Source organism: Bombina bombina, chromosome 6 (assembly GCF_027579735.1).
Source record: "Bombina bombina isolate aBomBom1 chromosome 6, aBomBom1.pri, whole genome shotgun sequence".
Classification (NCBI taxonomy): domain Eukaryota; kingdom Metazoa; phylum Chordata; class Amphibia; order Anura; family Bombinatoridae; genus Bombina; species Bombina bombina.
Genome location: NC_069504.1, coordinates 1069658887 through 1069677526, shown reverse-complemented (window position 1 = coordinate 1069677526; position 18640 = coordinate 1069658887). Strand labels below are relative to the sequence as shown.

At 38.9% G+C, this 18640-nt stretch overlaps 1 protein-coding gene across 1 annotated transcript in view; it reads left to right on the top strand.

The window, feature by feature from the left end:
• LOC128662454 (aldo-keto reductase family 1 member C15-like) overlaps positions 1-18640 on the top strand; it is a 113262-nt gene that overhangs the window by 67295 nt on the left and 27327 nt on the right. Inside the window, exon 5 of the mRNA XM_053716242.1 lies at positions 10069-10191. Within this exon, the coding sequence (XP_053572217.1) occupies positions 10069-10191 (123 nt within the window). The remainder of the gene's footprint in view (positions 1-10068; positions 10192-18640) is intronic.

The window sequence follows — 18640 nt, the reverse complement described above, 5'->3', positions numbered from 1 at the left end:
CCAAAAGTCAAAAAAGTCAAAAAAGTCTAATATAAAAAAACGAAAATCCAAATTCAGATATCAAATTAAAAATTAAATCCAAAAGAATTTTTAGTGATAATGTGATGTCCAATAAAAGAAAAAATGCAACCTGTGTTTATGAATCAAACTGTGAGCAGCACGATTTCCCCATAGGAAACAATGGGGCTGAGCTGGCTGGAAAAAAAAACTAACACCTGCAAAAAAGCGGCGTCCAGCTTCTAAAGCAGCCCCATTGTTTCCTATGGGAAAATAAAAAATATGTCTACACCTAACACCCTAACATGAACCCCGAGTCTAAACACCCCTAATCTTACACTTATTAACCCCTAATCTGACGCCCCCGCTATCGCTGACACCTACATTATATATTAACCCCTAATCTGCCGCTCCGGACACCGTCACCACCTACATTATACTTATTAACCCCTAATCTGCCGCCCCCGCTATCGCTGACACCTACATTACAGGGAGTGCAGAATTATTAGGCAAATGAGTATTTTGACCACATCATCCTCTTTATGCATGTTGTCTTACTCCAAGCTGTATAGGCTCGAAAGCCTACTACCAATTAAGCATATTAGGTGATGTGCATCTCTGTAATGAGAAGGGGTGTGGTGTAATGACATCAACACCCTATATCAGGTGTGCATAATTATTAGGCAACTTCCTTTCCTTTGGCAAAATGGGTCAAAAGAAGGAATTGACAGGCTCAGAAAAGTCAAAAATAGTGAGATATCTTGCAGAGGGATGCAGCACTCTTAAAATTGCAAAGCTTCTGAAGCGTGATCATCGAACAATCAAGCGTTTCATTCAAAATAGTCAACAGGGTCGCAAGAAGCGTGTGGAAAAACCAAGGCGCAAAATAACTGAGAAAAGTCAAGCGTGCAGCTGCCAAGATGCCACTTGCCACCAGTTTGGCCATATTTCAGAGCTGCAACATCACTGGAGTGCCCAAAAGCACAAGGTGTGCAATACTCAGAGACATGGCCAAGGTAAGAAAGGCTGAAAGACGACCACCACTGAACAAGACACACAAGCTGAAACGTCAAGACTGGGCCAAGAAATATCTCAAGACTGATTTTCTAATGTTTTATGGACTGATGAAATGAGAGTGAGTCTTGATGGGCCAGATGGATGGGCCCGTGGCTGGATTGGTAAAGGGCAGAGAGCTCCAGTCCGACTCAGACGCCAGCAAGGTGGAGGTGGAGTACTGGTTTGGGCTGGTATCATCAAAGATGAGCTTGTGGGGCCTTTCGGGTTGAGGATGGAGTCAAGCTCAACTCCCAGTCCTACTGCCAGTTTCTGGAAGACACCTTCTTCAAGCAGTGGTACAGGAAGAAGTCTGCATCCTTCAAGAAAAACATGATTTTCATGCAGGACAATGCTCCATCACATGCGTCCAAGTACTCCACAGCGTGGCTGGCAAGAAAGGGAATAAAAGAAGAAAATCTAATGACATGGCCTCCTTGTTCACCTGATCTGAACCCCATTGAGAACCTGTGGTCCATCATCAAATGTGAGATTTACAAGGAGGGAAAACAGTACACCTCTCTGAACAGTGTCTGGGAGGCTGTGGTTGCTGCTGCACGCAATGTTGATGGTGAACAGATCAAAACACTGACAGAATCCATGGATGGCAGGCTTTTGAGTGTCCTTGCAAAGAAAGGTGGCTATATTGGTCACTGATTTGTTTTTGTTTTGTTTTTGAATGTCAGAAATGTATATTTGTGAATGTTGAGATGTTATATTGGTTTCACTGGTAAAAATAAATAATTGAAATGGGTATATATTTGTTTTTTGTTAAGTTGCCTAATAATTATGCACAGTAATAGTCACCTGCACACACAGATATCCCCCTAAAATAGCTATAACTAAAAACAAACTAAAAACTACTTCCAAAACTATTCAGCTTTGATATTAATGATTTTTTTGGGTTCATTGAGAACATGGTTGTTGTTCAATAATAAAATTAATCCTCAAAAATACAACTTGCCTAATAATTCTGCACTCCCTGTATATATTAACCCCTAATCTGCCGCCCCGGACACCGCCACCACCTACATTATACTTATGAACCCCTAATCTACTGCCCCCAACATCGGCGCCACCTACATTATACTTATAAAGCCCTAATCTGCCACCCCCAACGTCGCCGCCACCTACCTCCAATTATTAACCCCTAATCTGCCGACCGGACATCGCCGCCATTTTAATAAATGTATTAACCCCTAAACTGCCGCACTCCCGCCTTGCAAACACTAGTTAAATTTTATTAACCCCTAATCTGCCCCCCCAACATCGCCGACACCTACCTACATTTATTAACCCCTAATCTTCCGACGCCAACGTCGCCGCTACTATAATAAATTTATTAACCCCTAAACCTAAGTCTAACCCTAAGTCTACCCCCCATAACTTAAATATAATTTAAATTAAACGAAATTAATTTAACATAATTAAATAAATTAATCCTATTTAAAACTAAATACTTACCGATAAATTAAACCCATAGGCCTAGATTTGGAGTTTGGCGTTAGCTGTGAAAACCAGGGTTAGAGGCTCCTAACGCTGGTTTTAGGCTACCTCCGGTATTTGGAGTCACTCAAAAAAGGGTCTAACACTCACTTTTCAGCCGCGACTTTTCCATACCGCAGATCCCCTTACGTAAATTGCGTATCCTATCTTTTCAATGGGATTTTTCTAACTCCGGTATTTAGAGTCGTGTCTGAAGTGAGCGTTAGACATCTAACGACAAAACTCCAGCCGCAGGAAAAAAGTCAGTAGTTAAGAGCTTTCTGGGCAAACGCCGGTTTATAAAGCTCTTAACTACTGTACTCTAAAGTACACTAACACCCATAAACTACCTATGTACCCCTAAACCGAGGTCCCCCCACATCGCCGCCACTCGATTAAATTTTTTTAACCCCTAATCTGCCGACCGCCACCTACGTTATCCTTATGTACCCCTAATCTGCTGCCCCTAACACTGCCGACCCCTGTATTATATTTATTAACCCCTAACCTGCCCCCAACAACGTCGCCGCCAGCTACCTACACCTATTAACCCCTAATCTGCCGACCGCAAAGCGCCGCCACCTACGTTATACTTATGTACCCCTAATCTGCTGCCCCTAACACCGCCGACCCCTGTATTATATTTATTAACCCCTAATCTGCCCCCCACAACGTCGCCTCCACCTGCCTACACCTATTAACCCCTAATCTGCCGACCGGACCGCACCGCTATTATTATAAAGTTATTAACCCCTAATCCGCCTCACTAACCCTATAATAAATAGTATTAACCCCTAATCTGCCCTCCCTAACATCGCCGACACCTAACTTCAAACATTAACCCCTAATCTGCCGACTGGAGCTCACCGCTATTCTAATAAATGTATTAACCCCTAAAGTTAAGTCTAACCCTAACACTAACACCCCCCTAAGTTAAATATAATTTAAATCTAACGAAATAAATTAACTCTTATTAAATAAATTATTCCTATTTAAAGCTAAATACTTACCTGTAAAATAAATCCTAATATAGCTACAATATAAATTATAATTATATTATAGCTATTTTAGGATTTATATTTATTTTACGGGTAACTTTGTATTTATTTTAACCAGGTACAATAGCTATTAAATAGTTAAGAACTATTTAATAGCTAAAATAGTTAAAATAATTACAAAATTACCTGTAAAATAAATCCTAACCTAAGTTACAATTAAACCTAACACTACACTATCAATAAATTAATTAAATAAACTACCTACAATTACCTACAATTAACCTAACACTACACTATCAATAAATTAATTAAATACAATTCCTACAAATAAATACAATTAAATAAACTAGCTAAAGTACAAAAAATAAAAAAGAACTAAGTTACAAAAAATAAAAAAATATTTACAAACATAAGAAAAATATTACAACAATTTTAAACTAATTACACCTACTCTAAGCCCCCTAATAAAATAACAAAGCCCCCCAAAATAAAAAAATGCCCTACCCTATTCTAAATTACTAAAGTTCAAAGCTCTTTTACCTTACCAGCCCTGAACAGGGCCCTTTGCGGGGCATGCCCCAAGAAGTTCAGCTCTTTTGCCTGTAAAAAAAAACATACAATACCCAAGCCCCCCAACATTACAACCCACCACCCACATACCCCTAATCTAACCCAAACCCCCCTTAAATAAACCTAACACTAAGCCCCTGAAGATCTTCCTACCTTGTCTTCACCTCACCAGGTTCACCGATCTGTCCAGAAGAGCTCCTCCGATGTCCTGATCCAAGCCCAAGCGGGGGGCTGAAGAGGTCCATGATCCGGCTGAAGTCTTCATCCAAGCGGGGCAGAAGAGGTCTTCCATCCGATTGAAGTCTTCATCCAAGCGGCATCCATCCGGAGCGGAGCGGCAGCATCCTGAAGACCTCCGACGCGGAACATCCATCCTGGCCGACGACTGAACGACGAATGACGGTTCCTTTAAATGACGTCATCCAAGATGGCGTCCCTCGAATTCCGATTGGCTGATAGGATTCTATCAGCCAATCGGAATTAAGGTAGGAATTTTCTGATTGGCTGATGGAGTCAGCCAATCAGAATCAAGTTCAATCCGATTGGCTGATCCGATCAGCCAATCAGATTGAGCTCACATTCTATGTCGGCGATGTTAGGGCAGCAGATTAGGGGTACATAGGGATAATGTAAGTAGCGGCGGTTTACGGAGCGGCAGATTAGGGGTTAATAATAATATGCAGGGGTCAGCGATAGCGGGGGCAGCAGAATAAGGGTTAATAAGTGTAAGGTTAGGGGTGTTTAGACTCGGGGTACATGTTAGAGTGTTAGGTGCAGACGTAGGAAGTGTTTCCGCATAGCAAACAATGGGGCTGCGTTAGGAGCTGAACGCGGCTTTTTTGCAGGTGTTAGGTTTTTTTTCAGCTCAAACAGCTCCATTGTTTCCTATGGGGGAATAGTGCACGAGCACGTTTTTGAGGCTGGCCGCTTGCGTAAGCAACTCTGGTATCGAGAGTTGAAGCTGCGTTAAATATGCTCTACGCTCCTTTTTTGGAGCCTAACGCAGCCTTTATGTGGACTCTCAATACCAGAGTTATTTTTATGGTGCGGCCAGAAAAAAGCCGGCGTTAGCAAACGACGTCCTAACGAAGAATGAAGGTTCCTTTAAATGACGTAATCCAAGATGGCGTCCCTTGAATTCCGATTGGCTGATAGGATTCTATCAGCCAATCGGAATTAAGGTAGGAAAAATCCTATTGGCTGATTGGATCAGCCAAAAGGATTGAGCTGGCATTCTTTTGGCTGATTGGAACAGCCAATAGAATGCCAGCTCAATCCTATTGGCTGATCCAATCAGCCAATAGGATTTTTCCTACCTTAATTCCGATTGGCTGGTAGAATCCTATCAGCCAGTCGGAATTCAAGGGACGCCATCTTGGATGACGTCATTTAAAGGAACCTTCATTCTTCGTTAGGACGTCGTTTGAAGAGGATGGCTCCGCGTCAGCTGGATAGAAGATGGCTCCGCTCCAGAAGGATGAAGATAGAAGATGCAGCTTGGATGAAACCCTCTACCATCTGGAGGACCTCTTCTGCCCCGATCGGATGAAGACTTCTGCTGTATGGAGGACCACTTGTGCCCGGCTGGGTGAAGACGGCTCAAGGTAGGGAGATCTTCAGGTTAGAGTTAGTTTTTTTAAGGGGGATTGGGTGGGTTTTAGATTAGGGGTCTGTGGGTGGTGGGTTTTAATGTTGGGGGGTATTGTATTTTTCTTTAACAGGTAAAAGAGCCGATTACTTTGGGGCAATGCCCTGCAAAAGGCCCTTTAAAGGGCTATTTGTAATTTAGTATAGGGTAGGGAAATTTTATTATTTTGGGGGGCTTTTTTATTTTATTAGGGGGATTAGATTAGGTGTAATTAGTTTAAAATTCTTGTAATTCTTTTTTTATTTTCTGTAATTTAGTGTTTGTTTTTTTCTGTAATTTAGTTTACTGAATTTAATTGTAATTAATTGTAGGTAGTTTAGATAATTTATTTAATGATAGTGTAGTGTTAGGTGTAATAGTAACTTAGGTTAGGATTTATTTTACAGGTAATTTTAGCTAGGTAGTTATTAAATAGTTAATAACTATTTAATAACTATTATACCTAGTTAAAATAAATACAATGTTGCCTATAAAATAAATATAAATCCTAAGATAGCTACAATGTAACTATTATTGTTATATTGTAGCTATCTTAGGGTTTATTTTATAGGTAAGTATTTAGTTTAAAATAGGAATAATTTATTTAATTATGTTAAATGTATTTAGTTTAATTTAAATTATATTTAATTTAGCGGGGGTTAGGTTTAGACTTAGGTTTAGGTGTTAATAACTTTAATATAGTAGCGGCGACGTTGGGGGTGGCAGATTAGGGGTTAATAAATGTAGGTCGGTGTTGGCGATGTTAGGGACGGTAGATTAGGGGTTAATAAAATTTATCGAGTTTTTGCGATGTGGGAGTGCGGCCGTTTAGGGGTTAATACATTTATTAAAATGGCGGCGATGTCCGGTCGGCAGATTAGTGGTTAATAATTGTAGGTAGGTGGCAGCGACGTTGGGGGCGGCAGATTAGGGGTTTATAAGTATAATGTAGGTGGTGGCAATGTTGGGGGGCAGTATATTAGGGGTTCATAGGGATACTGTAAGTGGCGGCGGTGTCCGGAACAGAAGATTAGGGTTCAATAATATTATGCAGGTGGCGACGATGTTGGGGGCAGCAGATTAGGGGTTAATAAGTGTAAGATTAGGGGTGTTTAGACTCGGGTTCATGTTAGGGTGTTAGGTTTAGACATATTTTTTATTTTCCCATAGGAAACAATGGGGCTGCGTTAGAAGCTGGACGCTGCTTTTTTACAGGTGTTATTTTTTTTTCCAGCCAGCTAAGCCCCATTGTTTCCTATGGGGAAATCGTGCACGAGCACGTTTAGCCAGCTTACCGCTACGTAAGCAAATTCTGCTCTACGCTCACCTTTTTGCAGCTAACGCCCGGTTTAAAAGAAACCTGTAATACCAGTGTTAGCTTAAGGTAGCGTTAGAAAAAAAAGGCTCGTTAGAAACTCACCCCTGTTAACGCCAAACTCGTAATCTCGCCGTAAATCTGTGAACAATCAATTGATTCTTCCTATAGAAATAAAAGCAATGGTAGTGATCACAGCGCCAAATGGCCTAAGGGTAAGTACACACACACGTCTAGGAAGACTGAATAGATTTATTGTATACAAAATAGTACTGATAAAATTAATAAAAGCAGAAGTCTAAAACTAAAATAAAATTAAAATAAACACAAAAACAATTTACCAGTTGGTGGGGGAAACTGTTACATTAACCCCGCTGGCAACAATGTAAAATTAACTTAAATGAGTGAGCTAAAAAGTATACTATGACACAATCGTACAATAAGACCCTTCCCTAGAAGTTGGGTGTTCCGGGGTATGTTTATCCGTGGGTGAGCACGGTCGAATACCACCTACTAAATCAAACCGTTAAATGATGGCAGCAATAAACGTTGGTGACACCGTTTAAGAGCCTATAATGCTGATAAGTAAAGTGCTAGAGATGTAGCACAGTAGATGTCAGTGTGATTATGGATCCATATCTAAGGATTGGCCGCAGTGGAGATCCTGAAATTGGAGTGCTTGACAATCGCCGCACTCAAATTGGAATCTCTAATGCTGACCCCTGACTACAAGGGAGTCTGTGAAACCAGGATTGGGCTAGGTGTATAGCAAAAAAATTTTCAAACAAATTTTTCAAACAAAAAACAAGGTGGGTATAAGCAAAATAAGCAATATAAGCAGTAAAAAATCCTAGCAGTAATTACACAAATCTATACATCAGTGAAATAGTGAACCAAGTGGATGAAATCCAAATAAGTGATAAACAATGCTAGCACTAGTTACACAGATCGTGTACAATAATCGACAAAGGATAAAAAGTGGTCTTCAACAAAGAATAACAAGGAGCACTGCAGTGAATGGGTATGTGCAAGTGAGCAGAGTCAGTTCAAAATCTGTAACAATAAAATAAAAACTGTGCGCTAGCACTAAATAATCCAGAGAAACTTCTGTTGGGCAAAAAAAGGAAAAAAGGTGAGGAAAAAATGAGAAGTACAAAATTGATTCAAACGTCAGTGTGTCAGTGAAAAAATAATAAACAGACACAACAGTCTATTAGTCAATTAGAAATGTTCCATTATAGGTCTTTTTCCATGTGAAAAAAGTGATGGTAGCTGGAAGAGGATTATCCAGGAAATCCTTTAGAGAGTCCAGCTGTGTCTATGAGAATACCGTTGATCCCTAAAATCAAAAATAAAACATAGAGTGGCAAAGTTTTTCAAAAAGAGAATAATCAGAAAGATGCTTACCAATGTGTTGTCTACGCGTTTCGGTCCTCACAAGACCTTTATCAAGTTCCTATAGAAATAAGCATAACACATGAGTATGGGTTTAAGTTGTGCTGTGCCTGTGCTAGCTGCAGAAACTTTTTGTTGTGTTGAGTTACTTGATACTTGTTTTAATTATTAATAGAGAAGTTTTTATATTCGGTAATATGTGAAATGGGGTTACAGTCAATACAGTTTACAGTTTTTTTTTAATATATTTTAAAGTTGCACTTCTGTTTGTTTATGAAACTTGCTTTTATTTAATTTTAAGTTTAAATCTGTGTCTGTATTGCATGTTTTAACCTTAATACCATAAATAATAAAAGGTTTCTAGATGTTTACTCCTTGAGTATATAATGAGTTTGGAAATTTATATAGAAATGCTTAAATAATGCATTGCACCTTAACTTAACCCATTAGATTTTAGTCAACTAAAATCTACTGGAGATTTAATCGACTAAAACTAGACTAAAAATAAAACAATTCAGATGACTGAAATACGACTAAGACTAAATCGAAAATTTGCCGTCAAAATTAACACTGGTAAATAAACAGTATAAAATTATTAAATATTATTTTATAATTATTATTTAGACACACACATTTTAATGTATTTATGTTGTGTTTGGTGATAACCCGACAAACTTTAAATTTGATTGCGCTCCAGCGAACGCGTTTACTTTTTACTTGTAATACGTGAGCAAATTAGCACGCCTGCAATATTCTTATAACGCTTGTGTGCAAATGTTAGTGCGCATTTGTAAATCTAGCCCTATGTCAGCTAGCCTGGAAAAAAAGTGTCTGTTCTTTCTGAAAGCAATAAAAAAAATAACAGCTTTAATATTTGCTAATATTTATAAAATGTTTGATAAAAATATATTTGCATGGAATCATGAAACTTTTCCAATCCCTTACACCCCGATAACCCAGAAGTAGCGGCTTGCTGCAGGGAGATTAAGAGAGATAGATCGAGTTAATTATACAAACCCCTCAATCTCAGCTCCTGTAGATCCTAGAAACCCCCAATACCCACTGTTAGAAAAACAATCACCTGCTCTGTTTGTATCTTAGAGATATAAAGATTAAGCACATTTAAAAAATAAAATGTTCAGTTCAGAACCATGGACAGCACTTGTTTATTGGTGCTTTCCAATCAGCAAGGACAACCCAGGTTGTTCACCAAAAATGGTCCGACATCTAAACTTACATTCTTGCTTTTCAAATAAACATACCAAGAGAATGAAGAAAATTTGATAATAGGAGTAATCTAGAAAGTTGCTTAAAATGTCATGCTCTATCTGAACCACGAAAGAAAAAAATTATGTTCAGTGTCCCTTTAAATGTCAGCAGCATCTAAAAACTCCAAAACAGCTCAGCACACTGTGTGACATTTCACTGTAAACTAACCCCTTAACTGCTAAATAATGTCCCTTATTAGTGTGGCAAATGCACTAAGAGCCATAATGAAAGATGCTGCAGTTCATTTGAAAATTAAGCATACATTAAACATTGAGTCTTACAAAACAATGCAGGTGTGCTATGAGTTTAATTACCATATTGTTATTAAACTATGAACAAATCTATAATATCTGTTATAGGCTATGGAAGAGTGTAAAGCTGCTGGGCTGGTAAGATCAATTGGTGTCTCCAACTTTAGCTGCCGGCAGCTGGAATTGATTCTGAACATGCCAGGACTGAAGTACAAACCAGTCTGTAATCAGGTAACAAATAGTGAATACTCCCTATGGCAAAGATGTTACACAGTAATGTAAACTAATGCTGATAAGTAAAGGTTGTCTTTTATATAAAAGTGCTCTAGACTGAGGACACAACAATATTTCAGAATGTTTTATAGATTTTAATGACATGGACAACATTTCAATGAACTATAGGTTTTAATGTTATATATTAATCATTAGTAAAACTTTTGCATGCATCCACTAAAATTAAGTAATGGGTTATGCGCTCACTAAGGCCCCGATGATCGAAAGTGTTGCGATGCAGAGTTATATTCAAAAGGGATCCAACATGATGTTGAGACGACCTGAAAATATAAGAAAATGCAGACATTACGCTGAGAGGCGTTTTACTATACATCACAATGTGTGGCGATGATGGCAAAATATTCCATGCAGTATCGGCACCGACATTGGCAATGTAAAGAAAAGGATCTTTTTTTAAATATATCTTACTGAGCCTAATAAATATACCTATGTGCCCCTAAACCAACATAACCCACCACCGCAAACTAACCCAACACTACTTAACTCCTATACCTCCAATAGCCCCCGCAATAAACTTCCTAACCTATTAATCCCTATACTGCTAATAGCCCACCTCAATAAACTTCATATTCTATTAATCCCTATACTGCTAATAGCCCACCTCAATAAACTTCCTAACCTATTAATCCCTATACTGCTAATAGCCCACCTCAATAAACTTCCTATTCTATTAATCCCTATACTGCTAATAGCCCACCTCAATAAACTTCCTAACCTATTAATCCCTATACTGCTAATAGCCCACCTCAATAAACTTCCTATTCTATTAATCCCTATAATGCTAATAGCCCACCTCAATAAACTTCATATTCTATTAATCCCTATACTGCTAATAGCCCACCTCAATAAACTTCCTATTCTATTAATCCCTATACTGCTAATAGCCCACCTCAATAAACTTCCTATTCTATTAATCCCTATACTGCTAATAGCCCACCTCAATAAACTTCCTATTCTATTAACCTCTATACTGCCATAACCCCCCACTGCAAAATACCCCTACACTATACAGCCATAACCCCATTGCAAACAACCCTAACCTGGTAACTCCGAAACCACCACAATGCCCGAACGCGAACACCCTCTAAGCTATTAACCCCATCAACCACTACAAACCCCAATGTAAACACCCTTAAACTATTAACCCATAAATGGCCACAAGCCCCTAACCTATTAATCCCTAAATTGCTACAAGCCCCAACGCAAACTATCCCTACACTATCTTTACTACCTACACAAAATAACAAACACTAAAATTACACAAAATAAAAAAACCCACATTACCAAAAAACAAAAACAAAGCACTACCAAAAATAAATAACCTCACTTATGCCTGTCACTATAAAAATAACCCACTCCAAAATAAAAAACCCTAGACTTACACTGAAAGTTACTATAGCAATAGCCCTTAGAAGGGCTTTTTGTAGGGCATTGCCCTAAAGTGACTTAACTCTTTTTCTAAAAAAAAATACAACCCTATTCTACAATAAAAGAAACCCCCACCCCCCAAAAAAGGCATATCTAAAAAAAAACTACTCTAAATATTGCCCTGAAAAGGGCATTTGGTTGGGCATTGTCCTTAGAATGGCATTTGGTAGAGCAGTGCCCTACATTGAACAAAAATATTTTGCCCCATAACAAAAAAGTCCTATACTAATATCCTAAAATAGATGCCCTGAGAATGGCATTTTGTTGGACATAGCCATGATAGGGGCATTTCATTGTCCTTTGCCCTAAAGTCTAACAGTTATTTTGCCCAATAAAAAACTAAAAAACCCTATTCTAAAAAATCCTAATCTTAAAAAAAAACTTCTGTCATCTGTCTGTCTATCTATCCAGGATAACTTTTAAATTATTAACGGGTAGCACAAAAGCCTGTAGGATGGAACCTTAGTTTTGTGCATGTGCAAAACACACTGAAATGGCCCAATGCCTTGTTTGATGGCATTGATAAATTAAAGTTAAAAAAGTATTAAAAAGCATGTTTACACTAATAATTAACAAAATCCATAACCCAACAAACACATGTGGCCCTTATACCCATAATGTCCCTGTTAAAAAACATTTAAAGTGACACACACACACACACACACACACACATATCTCTATGGTTTTGAGGCACAGCAGGTAGTTTCATTGTTATCTATTACCATCACAAGACCCTCTCAAGAAGTAAAACACAGCTCCCTAGCATATAATTCTATAGAGTTTTACTGTAGGTATTCAGGGTTAATGAAATACAAGAGAGATATAACTTGACATGTAAAAGTATCCTTGAGTTTTATGACCTCATCAAACTGGACTTAGAACCAGTCTCAACCATTTTGTGGATAGAAAAGTTATTCTTTTTTGGAAAAATAATGTTCAGCTTTCCCCTCTCAGGGTGAGGCAGTATATGGGTACAGGACCTTAATGTATATGCCAGGGTGACCAGATGTTCCGTTTCACAAGATTGTTCTGTTTTTTAACACACTTTCTCTTTGTCCCTGGAACTTTGTGAAGTGGTACCAAAATCTCCCTTTTCTTTCTTAAAGTGGTGAGACTCCACAATTCCTTACTTGTAGGAGTTCATCTCCTGGCACCAGGAGGAGGCTAAGACAACTCACACCAGAACTTTAAGTATCCCTCCTCCTTCCCTTTACTTCCCAGTAGTTCTTTGCCTCATCTAGGAGAAGGCAGGGATAGAGGTGTTTAGGATTTATTGAAAAGGTTCTGGGATATTAATCCCAATGTTCCCTCTTAGGATAGTTCCTGGAAGAGAAGGGACATTGGAGAATACTAGCTGTGCAATGTAAATGTCCTAGATGGAGTTGTAGCCACAAGCCTGCCCTAGGTATTGCTGGGATAGTTCATTAAGCTCCTTGTGTTTGGACATGAAGATCTTCTCCCTTTGTATATCATTTAGTGTTGGATGGGCAATCCACTGTACCTGCATAATGTACTTAGGGTAAGATCAGTGGTGAGGCAGCTAATGAGTAAATACCTGCATTCATCCCCTTTAAAACCCTTAGGTTATTAGCAGCACAATAAGTAGTGTTAATCATTGCCACCAGTTTATAATTATGTGCAGTTTATTCCGTAACAATAGCTCTTAAACCTTTTGCAGCCTCAAGTGGGTTTGCCCGCGCTCCTCCTTCACTTCCTCCATTCTGGCAGCGGCCATTTCCTGCTTCGGTCTTTCTTATCTGCATTTCTGCATTGTGTTGGATTAGATTAACTTCAAGCTTAAAGTTTTGTTGCACTCTTTATCTGGCTCTTAAAAAAGAACAAGTCATTTATTTAGGCTATGTGCTGGCAGTCACTGATAAAATTATTTTCCAATATAAAAAGAGAAGAACAATTGATACAAATTGTCTAATTGCTAAACAGTGACAGTAGCAACACTAAAGCTACAAAAGTATAATTTATTTATTTAGTTTGCTTAGGCATTACAGAAACTCTTCACAGGGCCGATTTATTAAGGGCCGAATGGCCCCTGATGCCCGTTTCTGCGCAAGCCTTAAGACCACTGCTCCTTAACTGATCCACTGCCTCTGAGGTTGTCGACATCAATCCGCCTGATCCTATACGATTGGGTTGATTGACACCCCCTGCTAGCCGCAGATTGGCCGCAAATAAGCAGGGGGTGGCATTGCATAAGCATTTCTCTAGAACTGCTTGTGCAATGTTAAATGCCGACAGCGTATGCTGTTGGCATTCAGCAATGTCTGTCGTACATGATACGCTACAGTGTATCATGTCCGCCAGACTTTGATAAATCGTCCCCCAAAAATGTACATAAATAACTAAAAGAATATAAACTGTTGGTAGTTGAAGATAGCTAAGTGTCCACAATCAGTTACTTAAACTGTTATATGCCAGTGGCAAATGTGCTATGTGTGGAGAATATAGGAGCGCTTAGGGCACACGCCAGCTCCAAGCTCATTGTTTAAAGGCAACAAATGTGCTATGTGTTGAAGAATATTGGAGCTCTTAGGGCACACGCCAGCTCCAAGCTCATTGTTTAAATGCAACTATAGCAGTGCCTTGAGTCAGTCATTCATAGGGATGCACTATTAGCGCCATATTCATCTCCACATGTCTGAATGATATGATGTGTATATTGTGGCAAGGCAGCGAGTGCCTTGACATGGAAAGGGAGAACGTCAGCAGGGTTACCGGTGACAAGTATTGTCTTCTAAGATAGTGCAGTATCCCACACAATAGATATTTATAAGAGAAATTCACTCTTCCACGGAGGGTTATGTAGAGATGAATATGGAGGTAATCCTTTTGTAGATTACAAAAACCCCAACAAGCTGTGTACATAGAAATGCATCTCGTGCCTACCTAGGTATGCTTTTCAATAAAGAATGCCAAGAGTACAAAGCAAATTAGTTAATAGAAGCAAATTGGAACATTGTTTAAAATGGTATGCTTTATCTGAATCATGAAAAAAAAGTTTTATGTCCCTTTAATAACACAATAGAGTATTGCAAATATTACTGTACTGCTTTGACTCTACTGTGCCTTATACACTGTCTCTCTGATTTTGAGTGTGTCTTTATCACTTTGCTTACTGAGATGCTGATAGTTGTGTTTATTGGCTTGTGCTTCTACACTATTATATGGTTCACTATGGAGCAGACTGGAACTGTATCTACTGGGTTAGACCCGTTAGAGGGAAGATCAACAAATTTTGTGTTCCCATCAAATAAATACTTACTTTGCGAATTGGTTACTGTCTGCCCCCCTGTTCAGCTTTGCAGTACTTCTCTAAGTTTTGTTTTTCAGACTCAGATATCTACGACTAACACTGTTTTACCAGTATTGTATACCACTCAGGGTGATGTTACTGATTTTTTCCCAGATTTCAAGACAAAGTCAATTAAATCCCACTATTTCTGAGGTCATGGTCATTATGTTGCCTTCAAGTAGGCATAAGTGTAAAAATATTTCTTTCTAGTTCCTCTACTAGAGTTGACGTACCTACTGCTCCTACGCCTCTAAGGCCAGTTCATGTCTCTGACTCAGAGGACTCTTTTTGTCTTTCTGAGGATGAACTATCTGCTGAGGAATTATCCACTAATTCAGACCAGAAATCCAAGTAGTCTACCTTTTTATTTTAGCTTGAAAATGTACCTTCTCGACTTAAGGAAGTTTTGAAGACTTTAGTGGTTCAGGACCCTAAGTCGGCATAGGATAAGATGTAACATAAATATCCAAATCTAAGTAGTGTTCTTTTTTTTATTAGCATTTGCCTGGCTTTCAGCTGTGTGTTTAAGGCTCACAGCATATGCTGTGACTACTGCCACCACTGATATCTCCCTAACAACATTAGTTTAAATTTAACTAACCCAAAAATATAATTATTTTTCTAGTGTAATTTTTTTTCATTTTCTATCAGGCCAGTGTCACACAGCATATACTCTGGTTCATTGTTCTGTGCCAGCCAGCAGTGTTAATATCCGTTTATAACATTATTTTTAATTTAAAAAAAAAACACAAAAAAATATTTTTCTAGTGTAATCTAATTACATTTACTATCATGCCTGTGTCTGTCAGGCTCACTCAGCATTAATATACCTCATTTTTTTCAGTCTTTTGGTTAATTGGTCTGTGCCAGGCAGCCACCCAGCACTCATATCTATTTTTCTTTCACCTTAATTTTAATATAAAAAAAAAAAAAGTTTAAATTTGTTTGCTAGTGTAATCTAATATAATTTTCTATCCGGCCTGTGTGCAGGGGCGGTTCTACACAGGGGCCCACAGGGGCCAGTGCCCCTGTAAAAATGTCCCTGGCCCCCCCTGTGGCCCCCCTGAGCTAGCCACTGAGCAGACTGAAAAATACCGGACAAGGTCAAGGCTATTTATCTGCTTCCCTGTCCCTGAAACGCTGTCTAGTCAAAGCGTGGGGTTAACAAAGTGAAGTCAAACTTGTGCCCCTTCCCCTTTCAGAGATGTGCTTCAGTTCCCGGGTTGTTGTGGGGGCGGGGCATCTTACAGCTGCAGTCTGCAGACAAGAGTTCCAGAGGTGTCACTGGTTTGTTTTGCAGATGTTCTCTCTAGCCTGTACACTGCCAGAACAGAAGAGATGTAAGTAGGGTTGCCACCTTTTGCCCAGAAAATTCCTGGACACTGTTTAAGTGGGCGCGGAGAGGGTGGGGCTTGGGGCGTGGCTTGGGGCGTGGCTTCGCACGGCCTTAAATTCTTTATGAAATCAATTTATATATTATATATATTATATATATATTATATATAATATATATATTATATATATTATATATATATATATATTTTATATATATATTACATATTACATGTTATATATTATTTACACATAATTGCCACAGCAAAGTTACCATTTTAGGACATGTCAAATTTCATGTGCTCACTGTACACAGACCCTTCCTCTAAATAATTGTAAGTGCATTGTTGTCCTAAACAAGCTCAACACCCAGACTGACTATATGATTCCTTCATTACCCCGCTGTTTGGGCTTACAAACTCTGCCTCTGAGTCCTACGGTCCTACCTGGCACCTGACCTCCCCAACACCTGCTCTCCTCTGCCGCTCTCAGCTGCAGCCTGCAGGATGTGACGACTCCGCTCCTCGACCCGGCTCTTCCACCCTCCCACTGTCCCACACTCTGTCTCTCCTCTCCACCAGACTCCACCTACCTGTTTTGTTTTTTTAACCCCAGGCTAAGCGCTCCTCTGGCCAGCTAGTTTTTTTAAAGTCTGTGCTCACTGCTGCTTGCTGCGCACACACAAACACACACATATATATATATATATATATATATATATATAATTTGTTTCTGTTTTTTAATGTGTCCCCCTGATTAAACACTGGCCCCACCTTGGCCCCCCCAGTAAAATTTGTCTAGAACCGCCACTGCCTGTGTGTTTTGCTGACATAGAGAGCCTACTGTGTTTACTTGCTGCCCTCCCTAGTCTATGAGCCACGACTCATATGTGTTTAACCTTTTTTTAATTCCCCCCCCAAAAAAATAATTTCAATCATTTTTCTAGTGTAATCTAATAGTATTTTCTATCAGGCGTGTGTGTATCCGACATACAGAGCCTACTGTTTTTAATAGCTGCCCTTCCAAGGCTATCAGCCACGACTCATATGTATGTGCTTAACCTTTTTCTTAAAATTTCCAAAATAAAGTCTTTAAATCATTATGCTAGTGTAATCTAATTGTATTTTCTATCAGGCCTGTGTCTAACTGTCTATCTGACTTACACAGCATACGGTTGTTATAATTGCTGCCCTACGTAGCAGCCAGCCAGTGCGACCACTCATAGAGTCATATGTGCATTGCACTTCTTAACATAATGTTAATATTAAAATCTAAAATTTTAAAATATTTTGCTAGTGTAATGTAACTTAATTTTCTATCAGTCCTGTGTTTTTGTCACTTACACAGCATACTGTGTTAAATTGCTGCCCTACCTACCATCCACGACTCATATCTGCCAGCCTGTCTGCCAGGCCCAAGTAGCCAATTAGTGGCACCAATCACAATTCTTGTAACAGTAATAAAAAATAAAAAAAACATAATTTTTTGGACTGCAAATATTCAGTCTTCTAGGGCCATTGAATTTCATTTACCTCCTGCCTGCCACTGCCAGCCTTTTGTGCCAGGCCGTCTAGCCAACTATTTACACCAATCATAATTGTTGTCACAGTCAGACAGTATAGTTATTAATTTAAATAAAACATTTTTTTAGTGTTGATCTTAATCCTCAGTTTGCACGTGCCTTTGAATTGCACTTTTCTACAGCCTTCCAAGCCTGTGTGCCAGGCCTACTTAAAAAATATTTACACCAATCATATTTGTTGTGACAGTATTCTAATAATTAAAAATTAAAATTTTTGGTAATAGTTGCTGTGATTTGAATCCTCAGTTTGCTGGTGCCATTGAATAGCACTTTCCTCCTGCCTTGCAGCCTGCTGTGAGCCAGGCCCACCTAGCCAATTGTTGTCAGCAATCATATTTCTGTTAACAGTATTGCAAAAATTGTCAATCATCACTGTTTAGACTGTCAGTAATCAGTCTCCTAGTGTCCTTGAATTGCATCTCCCTCCTGCCTGCCATCCTTTTGTGCCAGGCCGTCTTGCCAACTATTTACACCAATCCAAATTTTTTGTCACAGTATAGTTACTAATTAAAATTAAAAAAAACTTTATTGTTAATGATCTTAACCCTCAGTTTGCTCGTGCCTTTGAATTGCACTTTTCTACAGCCTTCCAAGCCTGTGTGCCAGGCCTACTTTAAAAATATTTACACCAATCATATTTGTTGTGACAGTATTCTAATAATTAAAAATTAAAAATTTTGGTAATAGTTGCTGTGATTTGAATCGTCAGTTTGCTGGTGTTATTGAATAGCACTTTC